The sequence below is a fragment of the Argopecten irradians genome, chromosome 5 (genome assembly GCF_041381155.1).
Source record: "Argopecten irradians isolate NY chromosome 5, Ai_NY, whole genome shotgun sequence".
Classification (NCBI taxonomy): domain Eukaryota; kingdom Metazoa; phylum Mollusca; class Bivalvia; order Pectinida; family Pectinidae; genus Argopecten; species Argopecten irradians.
This window is the reverse complement of record NC_091138.1, coordinates 50945456-50968578: the sequence shown is the minus strand read 5'-3', so window position 1 is coordinate 50968578 and position 23123 is coordinate 50945456. Positions and strand designations below refer to the sequence as shown.

Here is a 23123-nt window from a genome sequence, read left to right as displayed (position 1 = left end):
GTATAATACAAGCTCTAGTAATACAGCACTACATCCTTATCAATGTATGGTTTATATACAAGCTCTAGTAATACAGCACTACATCCTTATCAATGTATGGTTTGTATACAAGCTCTAGTAATACAGCACTACATCCTTATCAATGTATGGTGTGTATACAAGCTCTAGTAATACAGCACTACATCCTTATCAATGTATGGTGTGTATACAAGCTCCAGTAATACAGCACTACATCCTTATCAATGTATGGTGTGTATACAAGCTCTAGTAATACAGCACTACATCCTTTTCAATGTATGGTGTATATACAAGCTCCAGTAATACAGCATTTCATCCTTATCAATGTATGGTTTGTATACAAGCTCTAGTAATACAGTACTACATCCTTATCAATGTATGGTTTATATACAAGCTCTAGTAATACAGCATTACATCCTTATCAATGTATGGTGTGTATACAAGCTCTAGTAATACAGCACTACATCCTTATCAATGTATGGTGTGTATACAAGCTCTAGTAATACAGCACTACATCCTTATCAATGTATGGTGTGTATACAAGCTTTAGTAATACAGCACTACATCCTTATCAATGTATGGTGTATAAACAAGTTCCAGTAATACAGCGTTTCATCCTTATCAATGTATGGTTTGTATACAAGCTCTAGTAATACAGTACTACATCCTTATCAATGTATTGTTTATATACAAGCTCGAGTAATACATCATTTCATCCTTTTCAATGTATGGTGTGTATACAAAATCCATTAATACAGCACTACATCCTTATCGATGTTTGTTTTATATACAATCTCTAGTAATACAGCATTTCATCCTTTTCAATGTATGGTGTGTATACAAGCTCCAGTAATACAGCACTACATCCTTATCGATGTATGGTTTATATACAAGCTCTAGTAATACAGCACTACATCCTTATCAATGTATGGTGTGTATACAAGCTCCAGTAATACAGCACTACATCCTTATCAATGTATGGTTTGTATACAAGTTCTAGTAATACAGTACTACATCCTTATCAATGTACGGTTAATGTATACAAGCTCCAGTAATACAGCACTACATCCTTATCGATGTATGGTTTATATACAAGCTCTAGTAATACAGCACTACATCCTTATCAATGTATGGTGTGTATACAAGCTCTAGTAATACAGCACTACATCCTTATCAATGTATGGTGTGTATACAAGCTCCAGTAATACAGCATTACATCCTTATCAATGTATGGTGTGTATACAAGCTCTAGTAATACAGCACTACATCCTTATCAATGTATGGTGTGTATACAAGCTCTAGTAATACAGCACTACATCCTTATCAATGTATGGTTTGTATATTAGCTCTAATATTACAGCACAACATCCTTATCAATTTATGGTCTATATGCAAGCTCTGGTTAAACAGCACTACATCCTTATCAATGTATGGTTTTGTATATAAACTCCAGGAATACAGCACTACATCCTTATCAATGTACGGTGTGTATATAAGCTCTAGTAATACAGCATTTCATCCTTATCAATGTATGGTTTGTATACAAGCTCTAGTAATACAGTACAACATCCATATCAATGTATGGTGTGTATACATGCTCTAGTTATACAGCACTACATAGTTATCAATGTATGATTTGTATACCAACCCTAGTTATTCAGCACTACATCCTTATCAATGTATGGTTTCTATACAATCTCTAGTAATTCAGCACTACATCCTTATCAATGTATGGTTTTATATTAGCTCTAATATTACAGCCCAACATCCTTATCAATTTATGGTCTATATGCAAGCTCTGGTTAAACAGCACTACATCCTTATCAATGTATGGTTTTGTATATAAACTCCAGTAATACAGCACCTCATTCTTATCAATGTATGGTGTGTATACAAGCTCTAGTTATACAGCACTACATCCTTATCGATGTATGGTTAATATACAAGCTCTAGTTATAAAGCACTACATCCTTATCAATGTATGGTTTATATATAAGCTCCAGTAATACAGCACTACATCTTTATCAATGTATGGTGTGTATACAAGCTCTAGTAATACAGCACTACATCCTTATCGATGTATGGTTTGTATTTAAGCTCCAGTAAAACAGCACTACATCTTTATCAATATATGGTGTGTATACAAGCTCTAGTAATACAGCACTACATAGGTTGCGATGAATGGTTTACATTCAAGCTCTAGTAATACAGCACTACATCTTTATCAATGTATGGTTTATTCAAGCTCCAGCAATACAGCACTACATCCTTATCAATGTATGGTGGGTATACAATACGATTTATTTCTTCAATAGCCTACTCTGGATATTTCTCAATATCAGCACTCTTATTTTTGGTACAGAAAATAAACTGCCGTAAATACGTCTAGAATATGTCGGGAGTATCTGCTGTTAGAATGAAACGAATCCCGTAGTGGAGTTTTGTATGTATCGTGGGAGATCCACTCACTCACAACGCGTTAGTGAATGGGGCTTCGGTATTGATCCGTCCGTTCTCCATCACATCGACTAAGTCATTCTTCTTTATCAATAGTAGCCTATGACTTGTATCTAACCCTATATGCACCCGTGTGTTATTGTGGACACCTTGTGGTCAGTCTACTGACTCCGTGTCCGTCTGTCAGTGGCCGGAGTGTCCGTCATTAGCGACTGATATTTGTAATTGGAACTGTTTGTGGAATTCTGTGTCGTTAGAGTGAGTGTCGTAGGCGCTACAGATATCATGGATTGTGGTTGCCTTCATGTAAATACTGGAGAGCCATGTTTAATATGTGTAGCAGACTTGCCAGGAATTAGCCGAAACCTTCAGTAATTCTACGTTTAATCTTCAGACCCAGTATGGCGGTGCCAGATTCACCTAAGATAGGTATAAGGATGACCCAGAATGGTGTGGCGCCAGGGAAGGGGGGAAACAACGTCTACGACGAGACCTCAATCCATAAGGTCAGTACAAGTTTATTCCAACTCAACACGTTTTTGTAAAATGTAAAATTTTATAATATTATGACAGCGTAATGCTCAATTGTATGTGTTGTTCTAAGTGTATCGACAAGAATTGGTCAGGTGACAAATTTGACGGTCTAAGAGAAACAGCACGAGCGGTTTTTATTCCAAAATGGAGAGAGATGGTGGAAGTGATAAACAGAAATCTAAGGACAATTGTTGTTTTAGTTACATGTGAGGTTATGTCTAGCAGTTGGAATCAAATTTGATCCACACTGCTTGTGTCTACTAGTTTATAGATCCGAGCATCGTGATGTCACTCAGGGACAGGAAACAATCGATAGCACAACAGAGGGCGAAAACCTTAATGACCTGTCCGATCATATGGACAGTAAAATCCACCACAGGCCGAGATTCTTAATAGTCCATTCATTGTGATGTTAGTATTAACGTCTGTTCGAGCTTACTCATCAACCTGTACACACCACAGCCATACATACCTGGTATTGATCACTTACTCATCCAACTCATCAAATATTTTACATGATTTGTTGGCCCGTCAATAAACATCTCTAGTGGTCCTCTTATATGTCCATTGCTTGTATACTAAACGCAATATCAACACATGGGATTCATTATTAACGTATCATACCCACGATATCACATCATTATATTAACGTATCATACCCACGATATCACGTCATTACATTAACATATCATAGCCACGATATCACGTCATTATATTAACATATCATACCCACGATATCACGTCATTGTATTAACGTATCAAACCCACGATGTCATGTCATTATATTAACATGTCATACCCACGATATAACGTCATTATATTAACATATCATACCCACGATATCACGTCATTGTATTAACTTATCAAACCTACGATATCACGACATTATATTAAAATATTATACCCACGATATCACGTCATTATATTAACATATCATACCCACGATATCACGTCATTGTATTAACGTACCAAACAAACGATGTCACGTCACTATATTAACATATCATGCCCACGATATCACGTCATTATATTAATGTATCAAACCCACGAAGTCACGTCATTATATTAACATATCATACCAACGATATCACGTCATTATATAAACATATCATAAACACGATATCACGTCATTACATTAACATATCATACCCACGATATCACGTCATTATATTAACATATCACACCCACGATATCACGTCATTACATTAACATATCAAACCCACGATATCACGTCATTATATTAACGTATGATACCCACGATATCACGTCATTATATTAACGTATCATACCCACAATATCACGTCATTATATTAACGTATCATACCCACGATATCATATCATTGTATTAACGTATCATACCCACAATATCATGTCATTTTATTAACGTATCATACCCACGATATCACGTCATTACGTCATTATATTATCGTATCATTCCCACGATATCACGTCATTATATTAACGTATCATACCCACAATATCACGTCATTATATTAACGTATCATACCCATAATATCACGTCATTATATTAACGTATCACAAACACAATATCACGTCATTGTATTAACGTATCATACCCACAATATCATGTCATTTTATTAACGTATCATACCCACGATATCACGTCATTACATTAACGTATCGTACCCACGATGTCACGTCATTATATTATCGTATCATTCCCACGATATCACGTCATTATATTGACGTATCATACCCACATTATCACGTCATGACAGTAACGTATCCTACCCATGATATCACATCATAATATTAACGTATCATACCCACGATATCACGCCATTATATTAACGTATCATACCCACAATATCACGTCATTGTATTAACGTATCATACCCACAATATCACGTCATTACATTAACGTATCATACCCACGACATCACGTCATTATATTAACGTAACATTCCCACGATATCACGTCATTGTATTAACGTATCATACCCACAATGTCACCGCCATGACGGAAAAATGTGCCCTTAATTTTTCGCGGTCACATGACCAAATCAACGTTTTCTACCTCCTACCCTTGTATCCCGGAATCGGCGTATTGAACTTTAAATTTAAAATGTTGGCATTAATGAAAATGAAATGAAAATCAAGACGAGAACACATAATATTGCTGTATATTAACAGTAATATGTGGACGCTTTCCAATTTTCCGTTAAAATTTAACGTCATAAAAACGTCGTCCGGCGTCTTAGAACGTCGTCTGCTACTGTGTCTGGATCACAGAAGGATATTAAAACCACTTTAATTGGAGGCAGTCAGACAACACAAGGGAAAATATAGCATGGGGCTTACAAGTTTTTCAAGGTACCTAGTAGGCTTTTGAAGTAGAATTTCGCCCTGTAATTTGAGATAAACTCAGCTTAAACTAATGGAATGTTCAGCTTAATGTAAGAACAATCACATCGTTTGAGCTTTATACAGCATAAACATGTACTCACTCAGCAATATAGATTCCGGTGCGACTGTAATACATATCATATATGTATCTTCCTGGAACAGAAACTGAATCGTACAGTAGTGTTGTGAATTGATGATTAAAGGAGAATAACCCTTCGATTCTACATCACTGCGAACGACATGGCGGAGACGCTCGGCGAAGGTTGACCGAGGAAAAAGACGACAGTGCTAATGAGAACCAACTTTATCACAATAACTGTTTTATTAACATAAGTTGGAGTTATCGATTGATGTCTGACAGACTTATAAAACAGATCTATGTTAGGCCTATCTACAGAGTTTAAAAAGCGAAATCAGGCACACTAAATCCTACCCATATTATCACATCATTATATTAACGTATCATACCCACGATATCACGTCATTGTATTAACGTATCATACCCACAATATCACGTCATTACATTAACGTATCATACCCACGACATCACGTCATTATATTAACGTATCATACCCACAATATCACGTCATTATATTAACGTATCATACCCACGATATCACGTCATTACATTAACGTATTATACCCACGATATCACGTCATTATATTAACGTATCATACCCACAATATCACGTCATTATATTAACGTGTCATACCCACGATATCACGTCATTACATTAACGTATTATACCCACGATATCACGTCATTATATTAACGTATCATACCCACAATATCACGTCATTATATTAACGTATCATACCCACAACATCACGTCATTATGCTAACTTTCATACCCACAATATCAAGTCATTACATTAACGTATCACACCCACGGTATCACGTCGATATATTAAGGTATCATACCCATAATATCACGTCATTATATTAACATATCATACCCACGATATCACGTCATTATATTAACGTATCATACCCATAATATCACGTCATTATATTAACGTATCATACCCACAATATCACGTCATTGCATTAACGTATCATACCCACGGTATCACGTCGATATATTAACGTATCATACCCATAATATCACGTCATTATATTAACATATCATACCCACGATATCACGTCATTATATTAACGTATCATACCCACAATATCACGTCATTGCATTAACGTATCATACCCACGGTATCACGTCGATATATTAACGTATCATACCCATAATATCACGTCATTATATTAACATATCATACCCACGATATCACGTCATTATATTAACGTATCATACCCACAATATCACGTCATTATATTAACGTATCATACCTACAATATCACGTCATTGCATTAACGTATCATACCCACGATATCACGTCATTGTATTTACGTATCATACCCACTATATCACGTTATTATATTAAAGTATCATACCCACAATATCACGTCATTGTATTAACGTATCATACCCATAACATCATGGCATTATATTTACGTATCATACACACAATATCACGTCATTATATTAACGGGTCATACCCACAATATCACGTCATTATATTAACGTATCATACCCACAATATCACGTCATTACATTAACGTATCATATACAAAAACGGAAGAATACACAGAAGAGATATATCTGTGTCTAAATATTTCGATATAAATCTCATCGTCTGTTACCCGTTGTTAGTATAATGTGACCGGGTGTGATGTGTTTCTTGGTATCTTCCGTGGCATGCTTCAGTGATATAGCGCTATAATAAGGTCAAGAGTTCCACTATATACAAGGAGACACAACATGAATATAGTGTAGCCTCCCAAAACATACAGACATGACACACACAACACAACACACACATGCAGACATGACACACACAACATAACACACGCATGCAAACATGACACACATATCACAACACACACATACAGGACGTCTCTCCCTAAATGACTCTAACTGTTAATATGACATTAAATCTAAATAACCAAACAAAGTTATGTTTCTAGGATTCTGGTTGACACATCACATAATCCATTGATATTCTTAGAACTCGAGTCCGTCTGAGAACCCCGAGATCTTCCTTCCAGTAATTTGATTGCGTTGCTTGATTTTCTGTTATATAATTTTGGTTTGCGACATCTCGGGCAAAGCATTACTGAGTTAATAACATGTGTTCGGGAGGAATTATGAAAACAACCTTAAGTTATAGTGCCGTTTTCTGACGAGAAAAATTTGCATGGTCAAACGTTCAATTTATAAATATTGAGAACGGTTTTGATAAAAAGATTCAATCATAGTCCAAAATTTATGTCTAATGTTAACAATTAATTCTTAAAAGGCAAGGCTACATCCATGTTTAAATCATTATCATTATTTTAGAAGTTCGTGATATGTCACGAAAGCAGTTTAATGAATGCCATGGGAACGACGATCACCTTATACATTAACCTTTTTTAATGAATATCGACATCTTGATATCACATTATGCATTAGGTGATTACAGCGTGTTGAGTACTTGAAAGAGATGACCGTATCATCAATGCATATAAATCTGTGCCTGACCCTTTGATCGTTCGTATGCCAAAATCAAGTTAACTATCAACCATTCGTGAATTTTATGCTTGTTTATTTATGTTCATGTTTATATAACAGTTTCCAATATGATGCTTTTTGATAATTCATTTCGATAATACATATACATACGTGTAGAAATAAAATGCAACGTGTACCTAAAGGCCCCCTACCTTTCCGGAGCAAAACATAAAGGTTTCTTACATACCGATGGCCTAAGATGAGGTTACAACACCAAACATTAGCAGGTATTTCCTGCGTAAAATATGAAAACAGCGGAGAGTCATTTCGCTGTTTTGCCGTCTGACGCAGTGATATTCAACATTCGGTATGAAAAATATTTACAATTCTGGCACAAATCAGATATTTCCATTCAAAATTTAAATCTTCGAAACTTCATGCTTATAATATTAGCATCCGTGATTAGGCCTATGGAATAAACTGTAAAGATTTCTTTATTCTAAAATAATAATCATTCACCTAGTACTATGATGAAACAAATCAAATATATTTATACAATGGATGTTTGTTTGATGAAATGGTGGTTATCATCAAATGTTACAGAGTATGTAGATGTATATATTAAGTGTGTACAATATGTGATGTTGTGTGTGTAAGTGTGTGTGTGTGTGTATGTAAGGGTGTGTATGTGTGAGGGTGGGTGGGTGGGTGTGTGTGTGTGTGATGTGTGTGTGTGTATGTATGTATGTAAGTATGTATGTGCATATACATTGTATAGGTATGTCTGCATGCATGTGGTATGTATGCACATGGGTGTATTTGTAAATATGTATGCATGCTTATAAACTTATTTACATTGCATGTATCGGTATTTTTTATGAAAAAAGTAAAGCAAAAAAACATGCTCACATTGAAATTTAGTATTCTCAACTTTGAGTGAAATAACTTCTTAGAAGGGGAATTTCGGAGCAGCGAACGAAAGCTGCTCTATAGTATATAATGCCGATGAGGGCGTTGTATTTCAACTGAAAAGCAAACTGCGATATATGTACATGTATTGTGTAGATATCAAAGGAAACAATCAAATGTACCTAGTATGTCAAACAAGATCGGACCTACATTTGACTTTTGTCGGGTTCATTTCTTGGTAGTTTCTTCTGGACGGGAGCTACTGATCGACCTTGTTCAACCAACAAATAACAAGCTTCAACTCGTCTGTTATGAGGTGAACCATTAAAAAGTGTTTAGATATCGAATCACATTTTTGAAAGGGACTCTTAAACAGTTACCATTGTGATGCAATCTTTTATCATCCTTTAGATTCCATGTAATCTGGATATTGCTTTACCACTTCGGAAACTCTGTTATTCCAGGAATGGTTCAGGAAACAAGTGTGAAAGGATTACAGAATTCTCAGTGTGCCTCGGACTGCAAGAAACATTTGTGAAACATTTGTAGAATTGAAATCCACAAATAATGGGTAATATGCGTCATACTAACAACTACCAATCACTACCCATTACCCACACGTAATCCGTTCTATTATAGAAGCTTGGATGTGATAGCAATCTGGTTGATTTTTAATGAATATCGTAAATAAACATCTTGTCGTTATAACAGGAAGTAGACTCGGTCCTTCAGTGACGTTATATCGCCATTTTTATTTTCCATCGTAAATACCGGCGTTTCAGTAAACAAGATAGCTTGTTACTGTGTGATGTGATTAGATTAGTTGAACGCCCTCGCATTGTAGCTGCATACTTGCTGGAACTTACACGACAGATAATTGGAAAATTAAATGAAGCTTACCTGTAAGTTGAAATTTGATTGGAATTCTATCTTCACTCCTGATGGTACGTAGAGATCACGTGAGTTGCGTGCGCATCGTCGTAGTCATACTTTAACCAGTGAGTGAACACTTGGCATAAATACAAGTAATATAATCAAATTTAGACTAATAGAAAAATAGAATACATATAAAGCCCATGTGAAACAGGAAGGGAAAACCCCACAACCAAAATCATAATAACATTGTATATTCAATCCCCTAAAAAGGGGTGGGCACGTGATCTGATCTCTACATACCGCCAGGAGTGACGACAGAATTTCAAGCAAATTTTAAGGCAAATTTCATTTCATTTTCCAATTCTGTCTTCACTCTTAATATCTACCGTGCCGCTCACACGACGTCAAATTCATAATTTCTGAACTTGCCGTATAAATTCCCTTCCGAAAAACGTTAATATGTATTATGTAAAAAATAATGCCTCGATGATAATTTGATAACTTATGTGTTTCAGTTTTATTGCCTATAGTAGATAAGCGATATTGAACAAGTACTATAAAATGCGAACAAACGTTTTATAATTGTTTGCATAATCATTACTTTGCTCCATTAGCAGTAATAGGCACCAATTGTAGCTCTAAAGACGACACCATTTTCTGTCTAAAAGTCTTTTGAGCTACAATATTGCAGCTATCTTCACTCCTAATTCGTACTACGAGATCCCGTGAGATGTTCAAAGACAGCGTTCACGAGCAAAAACACTAAAACCATAATAAACAGATAACTCACTATGTATTCAAACAAAAGTTACTAACAAAACGCAATTGTCTTACTATCTCGAAACAAAGTTCATAAACATGAAAGCTTCATATATACACACATATTTTCACTTTAAAAAGTCACGATAAACAAAAAAATACACATACAGTGTAAGTTACAGTAAACACGCGCGAAGTCACCAAGGATATATTTGATTGTGTTCATGAAATGGATTAAACTTCCAGATCTACTTCAGTAATGCTTTCTTATAAAATTTGGAGAAAGTTGATATGTTGTTCCAGACTGCAGTTTTCATTATTGTTGCGACTGGGCAATTGGCCCGATAAACAGCCGACATGGATGCAGCTCTTGTGGTGTGTAACATGTTAATGTCGATTCCAGCTTTTTCAGGTACAGTTTTTATCCATCTGGAAATAGTACTTTTTCAAACGGGCAAATGTGTTTTTTGGTAGCTAATAAACAGCTTAGTATGTTCTCCTCTAATTTCTGCCGTACATTTCAGGAATCCCTGCAGTTATAGGACGATGCAGAGAGATGGATTGCCCGTGAAGAGTCCACGTTGATGGAAATTTGGTCGTGATAACTTTAACACTTCTCCAAAACCGATAAACACACTGTTTTGTCTAAAGTAGATGTTCATGGTGTCGATCACATGAATTGATTGGGCACACTTCCCTGTCACTAATGCCAGCAAAGTTACCACTTTCAATGTCAACATTTTTAACGAAACGCAATCGACCGTATTTAAATAGTCAAGAACTATATTGAAGTAAAGCTGATCTTATTTTAAACTCGCCTTTCAAAAATCGCAAAGTTCCACATATATACACATATAACAATAAATGTAGATAAAGATTATCTGGCAGTTTTAATGGCACTATATCATAATCCTGAATTAAACAGTTCAGTTAGGAATTCAATAATGTTTGTCACAAATGGTAAAAATGGATTAATTTCCCTTGAAGCTGCATATGAAAACCATTTTCTGGAGTAAGTGTCATACTGTTTTTGTGTCCATGATCTCCATGACGACCACAATATTTCCTCAGCTTCTTTTGAAATACCATGATTTGTGATTGTTTGCCGGAAAGGGGACAAACCATTAACTGCATCTTCGGAAGAGTTTCCACTGTTCTACTGGAGTGTGACAAAATGTTTTTCTTCCTTGGTAAAAAAACACGCAATCAATGAGTAATCTTAGCAAAAAAGGAAACCATGTTTGTGTAGACCAAAAAAAATCATTATTACCTTGGCCTCATCTTCCCTTACTTTTTTAAGTGATTTCCCAATTAATGAAAATGGTGTGAAAATGTATACAAACTTGTTCCATATCATAGAAAACACATCAACTGCCTCAGCATATGGATCAGGCTTCCAAGAAACATATCTTTCTCCCCGGCAGGTTGGTCTAGATGCAAATATGTCTAAATCAGGCATTCCCCAAATATTTACAATCATTGTGAATATACGTATTGTCCACTCAGTATTATCAAGGTCAAGACTGCTCTCTGTGTCTGCCTCAATGTTTTTACTACTTGGGATATAAACAGCTGACAGCCATATATCTCTCTCACTACACCAATGCCAGATTTCCCTGGCTAACAAGTTACACAGGGAGTTTTTCCTACCTATGTGATTTATGTAAGCTATAGATGTGGTGTTATCTAAGTTCATTCTAATGTGGACATTTTTAAAATTCGTACATAGTGTCAGTAAAACAAACCATGCTGCTCTAAGTTCAAGATAGTTGATATGATCAAATGATTTTTGACCAATTACAAATGTACCACCTGCTTTCTGCATCTGACAGTTAGTCATATATAACACTCCCCCACTCTGTTTTGGATGCATCAGAGGTTAGAGTGACAGAGGGTGGACCATGTGATATGCCATTTTTGGCAGATATAATATTGTTAATTAACCAATGTAAATCTATTTTGCTTTGAGCTGATAACTGTGTCTTTACATTGAAATTTCCTTTGTTCTGCTTCAGTGCAGTTATTTTGTTTTCTTCAAGATATCTATAATGTAACGGGTCATACTGAACTGCAGGAAAACTTGATACTAGAAAACCAATACATTGCGCAATTTCCTGAATAGTCGGTGTTCTACAAACCAACAACTGTTTACAAACACTTTGAATGTTTTCTGATTTTCTGCTTGGTAAAGTTACAGTCATGGCTATCGAGATCAATATAAACCTTAGATATTCAATGGTATGTGTTGGTTCAACCACTGATTTAGTAGGATGCACTATGAAACCAACCTGTTCTGAAAGTTATCACATTTTGCCGACATTCGTCAAGAGAAGTAACTAATAATAAAGAATCGTCAATATATGACGTATTCATGTGACCCATTTTTCTCAATTCCGAAACAATGGCTTTGTAATTTTCTTGGTGGTTTCTATACTGTGGCTCTTTTCCCTGGTATTGGAAAGCCTGGAAATTTCTGGGGGTTCGGCCATCATATGGCTGGAAACGCCCACGTTGTCCACCACAATTTCCTCTATTTGAGTATTTGGTCTGTCCCTTCATTTTCCCGTACTGATAGTTTCCATAGGAAACTTGAGACGCGACCCGATTTGTTTCACTGGTGTCTTTCATTGACCTGTGGAGATAATCACCGAACAGTTGTGTTGTCACAGGATTGTTCGTGGAACACAATGATGAAAATTGGTTGTTTAAGTCAGGCTTAATAAGCTCACGTCTTCGTTGACTTATGTCCTGCGAAGCTGTACTTATCAACATCAAACTGTCGAGAGTAGCTTTCATGATCTCATCCAGTATATCTTTCGTTTTATCGTCCATGATCTCTTTCCTGTCCGACGTTATTTTCTCGAGAGTTCTAGCTAAGGGAACAAACCCTTTCAACATCTTGTCCTGGACCCAGTTTCATGAACATTCCTTAAATTTAAGGATTCCCTTAACTTAAAATTCTCCTTAGGGAAGCATTACAGATTTTAAGGAAGGCTCATTAACTTAAGATTTCTCTTTAACTTCCATAATGCTTTCCTATGAAAAAATGTTTAGAGAAGAGATTCTTTAAAGTTAAGGAATGCTCATGAAATTGGGCCCTGTGCTCTTTGAAGACGCAAATCTCGGCTCTTTGTGTTGTGGCTATTTTTAAGGTCTGTTACATGTCAATATTCGTCCATTTTTGCCTTTTTTCCCCTCGGTCATGCATTTTGACAGCTTGTCATTCAAAAGTTTAGTGAGCTTCTCGTTGTTCAAATCTGGCCCTGTCGCATCAGAATTTTGACAAGTCTTGTGCTATTATCATCATACACTGAGGATATTCGTCATTGTTATCAACAATAGGCCCTTGGCCGATTTTGAAACGGTTTGTTTGTTTCTGGGGCCTTGGGCGACTCCCGTTCAACATGAATTAAGAGAGCAGATTTGTCAGCATTATTGACTGAAACGGTCTTACTGCTGCAGTTTGACTGTCTATTAGATTTGTTTGATGTTTTTCCATCTTTTTATTCGGTTTTTCGACGTAATGGGGCTCCATATTATTAAGAATTTCCCCTACAAAATCGAATTCTCTGACGATTTTCTGCCGATTCATGATGGCGGCCATATGCTCCCGCCAAGGACAGCAGTGCGAGGGAGTCCTTTGAATATTTCACTACGAATTTCGCCGAGTCGGCCAATGAATGATCAATAAGTGTATGATCACATCAGTACAATAATTATAAACTACATCCTCGAGCGACTCTTGGGTATAAAAAATGTCTAACTACTGCTAATTATAAAATAATAAAGTCAGAGGTCACAGTGTCCTTCTGACCACTCTGCTAACCAATCACGCTATGACTGCTAACAATGCGCATCTCACGGGATATCGTAGTACTAATCAGGAGTGAAGACAGAATTAACAAATAAAACAACAGTTCTGTCGTGGGAGCTGCCATGGACAGTCAAGCTGCCTGTCCTCTGTGTTTCCTGTCTGTGTCCCTCCATGCAGGATTCCCTCTTCAATTGATATGAAACTAACGGAAATCAAATATTACTAATCAGGTTGCAGAATATTAAACTTAAACATCAGTTTGATTATCAAACATGATAATTAAAGGTTAGATTACACAAATACAAAAGAAAGACAACTAATATAGATGTTTCTTTTTCTATCTTGCATGTTTAATAACGCTCACCAATGCATCCCAATCGTAACATTTCGGATAAATTTTCCGACAATCTTCGGAAATTATATTCGAAGATTGCCGGAAATATGATTGATGGCATCCATGTCTTAATCAATTAAGGAATAAGAAGATTAATTAAGCTGAAGACATTGAATAAAAAACCAAGAAACGTGAAGACAAATATGTGCCAGTGAAGAAAGTACAATAAGGTGACTCCAGGAATCCCCAACGGAACACTTGACAAAGCAGTCATACAGAAAATAGAAATGAAAACTACCCTTAATAGGAAGTTTATTCGAACAAAACACGACAATGCAAGGGAGGAGTATAACAGGGTGAACAACAAGGTTGCTACAGCCACATAAACAGCTACGAAAATCTTTGAATGGAATATTTTAAAAACAAATCTAATCCTAAAGCAATATGGCAGTATGTCAACTCGAAAAGCAAGTCTGGGATTGATGCAGACCCCAAACACAGAAAAGGCTTACATTCTCCAGGAGTGCCTCATTAGCGTGTTTACAATACGAAGACGAGACACTATGTCTTGTACCATGAAAGGTTCTAACACCACTCAGCAGTATAGAAATAATACGTCAACAAGTTGCTTAAAAGATTAGAAACATTATACATCCTTGGCTAATTGGAACGGTCATTTACGGCAAACATTAGTGCTATACACAAAAAAGTCTTCCTTGCAGGAATTTACAGACCCATCAATAATATGTACAACTATGGAAAAAGGTCTTTCGATCGCATATCACAAAAAACACATGTTAATCAATTCACTTTTTACGAACAAGCAGTATGGTTTTATGTCAAGACGGTCAACAGCCCTATAACCCCTTAAAAGGTACAGAATATATATACCTGGACTTTTTGTGTTCCAACATTTCCTTAATTAGATAATAAGTGTGTAGACAATACACGATCCCTAAGCAACTGATTCTAGTACCCTGTACCCTGTACCCTGTACCCTATACCCTCTACCCTGTACCCTCTACCCTGTATCCCCTACCCACTACATGAGTTGCTATAACGGACTATCGGCTTGCGCATGCGCGGGTTATGACGCCTTAGATGTTCGAGTGAATTACAATAGATTATGAAGGAATCGTTTCAAGGAACATCTTATTACTTGATATAAAAGCAATTTTTCAATTACTATCATACCAATGGCAGTCGGTTATTTTATTCCGAGTCATACTTGCATACCTTGTACCCTGTACCCTGTACCTTCTACCCTGTACCCTCTACCCTGTACCCCCTACCCACTACATGAGTTGCTATTACGGACTATCGGCTTGCGCATGCGCGGGTTATGACGCCTTAGATGTTCGCGTGAATTACAATAGATTATGAAGGAATCGTTTCAAGGAACATCTTATTACCCTGCACCCTGTACCCTGTACCCTGTACCCTGTACCCTGTACCCTCTACCCTGTACCCCCTACCCACTACATGAGTTGCTATTATGCTAGGTTTACACTATGTTCCCGGCGATCACGGTAGCCCCGTTTGCCCGAAACGTGGTGCGCCGTGGAATTTTGGCTATTTTTGTCTCTGTATTCAAGTTGAGCTAGGTCTTGTGAAGTTTTGCCACGGTCTTTTACGGATTACGTCATGGACCGTGGATATACGGGAAAGTGCTGTTCCAGGAGGTTAAAGGTACACTACGGCTTTAGCACGGTCTATCAAGGATACCACTACGTTCTCATTAGGCCTGTTACGATCTGATGAGGTCTGCTACGTTTTACACACGTTTCGATCAAGCTCCGATACGTTTTTCACGGTCCGCCAAGGCTTACTAGGGATGAAAGTCTGATACCGGGATTTTTTTGAAGCAAATGAAACAATATTTATTGCCGAAAATATCATTTCAAACACATTTTAATTACAAATTATATTTGGTATAAATATATATAATTATTATAGCCAAGTGTTTTTACGCCATTTTTTTTCTGTAATGGTTAATCACTTAATTGTCTTTTGCAATAATAGCTTTTGTATAATTTGATGGTTTTAATGTGTTTGATAATGACTTTTTCTATTTAATAATACAAATAATCCATGAAGTAGCAAATATGTACCAGGCCAGGCAATGATACTTCATCAGATATTGGTTTCAACGTAAGACCATAATAAGACGTAACACGCCGTATCACGTCGGCCTTTCAATCGCTAAAAGCCGTGATGTGCCTTGACAGAACATATCGAAACGGTTATCATCCACCTTGGCTTGCCGTCAAAACCTTGACAAACCTTAACAAAACGGCACAAAACGTGCAGCCAATCTGCATCAACCGTGATAAAACGTGGAAAAAACGCAACAGAACGTCACAAAACTTGAAATCACCGTTAGATTCCGGGAAACGTGCTTGCTGCCCGTTCCACCACGGACCGTCTGGAAGTTTTGTTACGGCCTCGCACGCATTGTTACGTTTTGTTACGTCAATCCCGTTTTATGACGTCCTGTGGCGTTTACCATCTGTACCGTGACTGCCGTGGCAAATTTTTTGACAGTTTAAAAATCTGGCACGGCATCCACGGTAATCACGACCGCTCACGTTTGTCTATCACGTCCTTCTGCATTGTCTCAAGTTGTCTCGCGGTCACCACGTTTTGTCCACGGTGGCCCGAAACGGGGCTGCCGTGGCCGCCGGGAACATAGTGTAAACCTAGCATTACGGACTATCGGCTTGCGCATGCGCGGGTTATGACGCCTTAGATGTTCGAGTGAATGAATTACAATAAATTATGAAGGAATCGTTTCAAGGAACATCTTATTACTTGATATAAAAGCAATTTGTCAGTTACTTTCATACCAATGGCAGTCGGTAATTTTATTCCGAGTCATACTTGCATACCTTGTACCCTGTACCATGTACCCTGTACCCTGTACCCTCTACCCTGTACTCTCTACCCTGTACCCTCTATCCTGAACCCTGTACCCTGTACTCCTTCTACCCTCTACCCCTGTACTCCCTACCAACTACATGAGTTGCTATTACGGACTATCGGCTTGCGCATGCGCGGGTTACGACGCCTTAGATGTTCGAGTGATTACAATATATTATGAAGGAATCGTTTCAAGGAACATCTTATTACTTGATATAAAAGCAATTTTTCAATTACTTTCATACCAATGGCAGTCGGTAATTTTATTCCGAGTCATACTTGCATACCCTGTACCCTGTACCCTGTACCCTCTACCCTGTACCCTCTACCCTGTACCCCCTACCCACTACATGAGTTGCTATTACGGACTATCGGCTTGCGCATGCGCGGGTTACGACGCCTTAGATGTTCGAGTGATTACAATATATTATGAAGGAATCGTTTCAAGGAACATCTTATTACTTGATATAAAAGCATTTTTTCAATTACTTTCATACTAATGGCAGTCGGTAATTTTATTCCGAGTCATACTTGCATACCTTGTACCCCGTACCCTGTACCCTGTACGTACCCTGTACCCTGTACCCTGTACCATGTACCCTGTACCCTCTACCCTGTACCCTGTACCCTGTACCCTCTACCCTCTACCCTGTACCCCGTACCCTCTACCCTCTACCCTGTATCCTGTACCCTGTACCCTGTACATGAGTTGCTATTACGGACTATCGGCTTAAGCATGCGCGGGTAATGGCTCCTTAGATGTTCGCGTGAATTACAAAAGGTTTATAAAGGAATCATTTTAATGAAGTCTAATTGCTCGATTTTACACCATGCACACATTTTGAGGAATCCAAATCATCACATCCAATACCCATACACTATAACCTTAAAGGCATATATAATTTGAATATATAATATAATAAAATGTTGAATCAAATCCATTGTACAATTTTTATTGTATGTGATTCAGCGGTTATTTGTGTCCTCGTCAAATACAGCTGTTCAGACAGATTCTGATCTTGCAGTAAAGTTTGGTTTTTTTAACAAGAGGCCCATAGACATTAGTTGGAATATGAGATGATTTTAGTTTCTCCTGGGGGTCAGTCATGGTCGATATACATATAATGTCAAGCTGCGATCACATACTGATAATTTCAATCAAATATTCACTAATTCTTTATACAGTTAAAACAAATTCAAAAGCTTACACGTATTTTACCTATCCTTTAAAAATAGTAAACTTATCATTTGGATTTTTGATTTAATAGACCGTTTAAAAGGCAATACGAGTGTGTAGGTCCAGAAAAGATTCCGAAATTAACCAATTAGCTGTGTATATTGATAAAGAAACAAAAATGTGTACAAAGCTTACTAAAGACAGACATTTCTTGGAATAACTTGAATTGATCGGTAATTTAAACTAATCACAGGGGGATACCCCCGGACCCCCAAACTCGCACGCTAACTTGCGTATTCATTAATTTCCTGTTAGCGACGCCACTGTCTATAGATGTGTTCAAGGATTATATGTAATGATATATGAAAAAATTATATAAAGTATCTCCCGTGGGTGCGGGGCGCGCGGGAGGGGGGGAGGGTGTTACGAAATATTGAGGACCTTTCAGCCCCCCAATTACGTTTCATCTTCCTACGCCACTGAAACATTAAGTCTATTCAGTTCCAACATTACGTTTCAAAACGTATCCTTGGATTCAAAAACCAACACGATCAGATTATAGGGTTGGAAGTCTTCTTGGAATTCTAAGAGTCTCAGTTGAAACTCGAAAACTAACTTTCTCGCAACATCTCGTAGCACTTCCTTCTCATTCGCAGGCGAAACACATCTTCGTAAGACGCTTGAACTATTATACTTGTGATGTTGAACATCGATTTGTTCACAATGACTTCGTATCTGATATTATTTCTATTCTAAGTAAATACAACTTAATGGATTATATTCAAAACTATGTGAAATTTTGATATTTTCTTTCGAAGACAAAGTGGAAAACGCTAGTCAAAAGAAACGTCTGATCTAATGAGAACAATGAATTTGAAAACCTTTTAATTAACGATAAGGACTTTGTAAGATTTAAATGTATACACAATTCGTATGAGACACCATTCAAATGGCTAAAATTACTACCACGTGACAATATGCAAAAAAAAACCAAACATTGAAAATTCTTGTGCGAATTCTGTGTGCGAGTGTTCACTCTTGCGAATATTGCGGTGAGCTTTGTCGTTGCCAATTAACTACGGTGTGTAGGGTGAGCTACAATTACCCTTTATTACATGGGTATTTCACAGGTCTTTCTGTTAGACATGCTATATATGTGCTTTTGGGAAAACATCTCCCAATATATGACCAGTTGGATCTATCAGATCGAATTATACTAATATTTTACTGCTTGGAATGCGCTTTTTATGTAAGCTACGTACATTGAGATTAGATGTAGGGTGAGCTACAATTACCCTTTATTACATGGGTATTTCACAGGTCTTTCTGATAGACATGCTATATATGTGCTTTTGGGAAAACATCTCCCAATATATGACCAGTTGGATCTATCAGATCGAATTATACTAATATTTTACTGCTTGGAATGCGCTTTTTATGTAAGCTACGTACATTGAGATTACATGTATTAACGTTTAATGAACAAGTATCAGATGTAGCATTATTCTTCATGTATCTTAAATGGTCATTGATAGTTTATGAAATACATTTATTATTATGTATCCTTAATTGTGTATGTATAGATGTGTACAGATTTACATATAAATTTCCCTTTATATATCATTTGACGAATAAAAAATATGAATGATAGAAGTACATAATGTTATATATAGTAGAACATATTCTTATACAAGCTTCTGGCTACTTCCAACAAAAAAGTGGGAGGGTCCATTATATGCCTCTTCAAATAGAAGAACTTTAGATGTTCTTTTAAGATGGCACCATGATGCTTATCTTGAATTTTGGATCGTACTTTAAAATAATAACACTTGTGGGTCTGGACCAAATTAGCATCATTCATGCAAGTTTCAGCTACATCGCATTGTCAGAACCTGAGAACAAATTCAAAATACGTTTTCAGTATAATGGCTATCCTGGATTTCAGATCGACCGAAAAAATAACACCACTTTGCCTTGACAAGGTCAGGATTTCAGGCAACCTTAAAGTTGTATGGTCTATAACTTTCGCTCTTTTTGTCATAGTGAAGACTGTTTAAGTGTTATACATATTTTTCTCCGTCTGTCTGAGTTTTTAACTTTCTAATCTTACCACATTTTATAAAGTTGCAGCACTGGAAGTATTTTTAATTATAAAAGTATACATATTTGATATACACAATATTTTACGGCAATGTGTGAATTGGGTGTTTAAATACTCATTCTGTGGATATATACCAGCATGATTTGCTCATATTAGCCAGAAGGAAAACGTAAACAAACACATGTGCGCTTACGCTAGTTACCTCTTGGCTCACCACGTAATTGGGGGGCTGAAAGGTCCTCAATATTTCGTAACACCCCCCCCCCCCCTCCCGCGCGCCCCGCATCACGGGAGATACTTTATATAATTTTTTCATATATCATTACATATAATCCTTGTACACATCTATAGACAGTGGCGTCGCTAACAGGAAATTAATGAATACGCAAATTAGCGTGCGAGTTTGGGGGTCCGGGGGTATCCCCCTGTGATTAGTTTAAATTACCGATCAATTCAAGTTATTCCAAGAAATGTCTGTCTTTAGTAAGCTTTGTACACATTTTTGTTTCTTTATCAATATACACAGCTAATTTGGTTAATTTCGGAATCTTTTCTGGACCTACACACTCGTATTGCCTTTTAAACGGTCTATTAAATAAAAACTCCAAATGAAAAGTTTACTATTTTTAAAGGATAGGTAAAATACATGTACGCTTTTGAATTTGTTTTAACTGTATAAAGAATTAGTGAATATTTGATTGAAATTATCAGTATGTGATCGCAGCTTGACATTATATGTATATCGACCATGACTGACGCCCAGGGGAAACTAAAATCATCTCATAATCCAGCTAATGTATATGGGCCTCTTGTTAAAAAAACCAAACTTTACTGCAAGATCAGAATCTGTCTGAACAGCTGTATTTGACGAGGACACAAATAACCGCTGAATCACATACAATAAAAATTGTACAATGTATTTGATTCAACATTTTATTATATTATATATTCAAATTATATATGTCTTTAAGGTTATAGTGTATGGGTATTGGATGTGATAATTTGGATTCCTAAAAATGTGTGCATGGTGTAAAATCGAGCAATAAGATGATTCCTTTATAAACCTTTTGTAATTCACGCGAACATCTAAGGAGCCATTACCCGCGCATGCTTAAGCCGATAGTCCGTAATATCAACTCATGTACAGGGTACAGGGTACAGGGTACAGGACAGGGTTCAGGGTAGAGGGTAGAGGGTACGGGGTACAGGGTACAGGGTACAGGGTACAGGGTATGCAAGTATGACTCGGAATAAAATTACCGACTGCCATTGGTATGAAAGTAATTGAAAAATTGCTTTTATATCAAGTAATATGATGTTCCTTGAAACGATTCCTTCATAATCTATTGTAATTCACTCGAACATCTAAGGCGTCATAACCCGCGCATGCGCAAACCGATAGTCCGTAATAGCAACTCATGTAGTGGGTAGGGGGTACAGGGTAGAGGGTACAGGGTAGAGGGTACAGGGTACAGGGTATGCAAGTATGACTCGGAATAAAATTACCGACTGCCATTGGTATGAAAGTAATTGAAAAATTGCTTTTATATCAAGTAATATGATGTTCCTTGAAACGATTCCTTCATAATCTATTGTAATTCACTCGAACATCTAAGGCGTCATAACCCGCGCATGCGCAAGCCGATAGTCCGTAATAGCAACTCATGTAGTTGGTAGGGGGTACAGGGTACAGGGTACAGGGTTCAGGATAGAGGGTACAGGGTAGAGAGTACAGGGTAGAGGGTACAGAGTACAGGGTACAGGGTACAGGGTACAGGGTACAGGGTACATGGGTACATGGTACAGGGTACAAGGTATGCATGTATGACTCGGAATAAAATTACCGACTGCCATTGGTATGAAAGTAACTGACAAATTGCTTTTATATCAAGTAATAATATGTTCCTTGAAACGATTCCTTCATAATTTATTGTAATTCATTCACTCGAACATCTAAGGCGTCATAACCCGCGCATGCGCAAGCCGATAGTCCGTAATAGCAACTCATGTAGTGGGTAGGGGGTACAGGGTAGAGGGTACAGGGTACAGGGTAAAAGGTACAGGATACAGGGTATAGGGTACAGGGTACAAGGTATGCAAGTATGACTCGGAATAAAATTACCGACTGCCATTGGTATAATAGTAATTGAAAAATTGCTTTTATATCAAGTAATAAGATGTTCCTTGAAACGATTCCTTCATAATCTATTGTAATTCACTCGAACATCTAAGGCGTCATAACCCGCTCATGCGCAAGCCGATAGTCCGTAATAGCAACTCATGTAGTGGGTAGGGGGTACAGGGTAGAGGGT

At 37.1% G+C, this 23123-nt stretch overlaps 1 protein-coding gene across 1 annotated transcript in view; it reads left to right on the top strand.

Moving 5' to 3' along the window:
* Window positions 1–2614: 2614 nt before the first annotated feature.
* LOC138324149 (ras-related protein Rab-26-like) overlaps window positions 2615–23123 on the top strand; it is a 42190-nt gene continuing 21681 nt past the window's right edge. Inside the window, exon 1 of the mRNA XM_069269235.1 lies at window positions 2615–2981. Coding sequence (XP_069125336.1) covers window positions 2877–2981 — 105 coding nt within the window. The 5' untranslated portion in view covers window positions 2615–2876. The remainder of the gene's footprint in view (window positions 2982–23123) is intronic.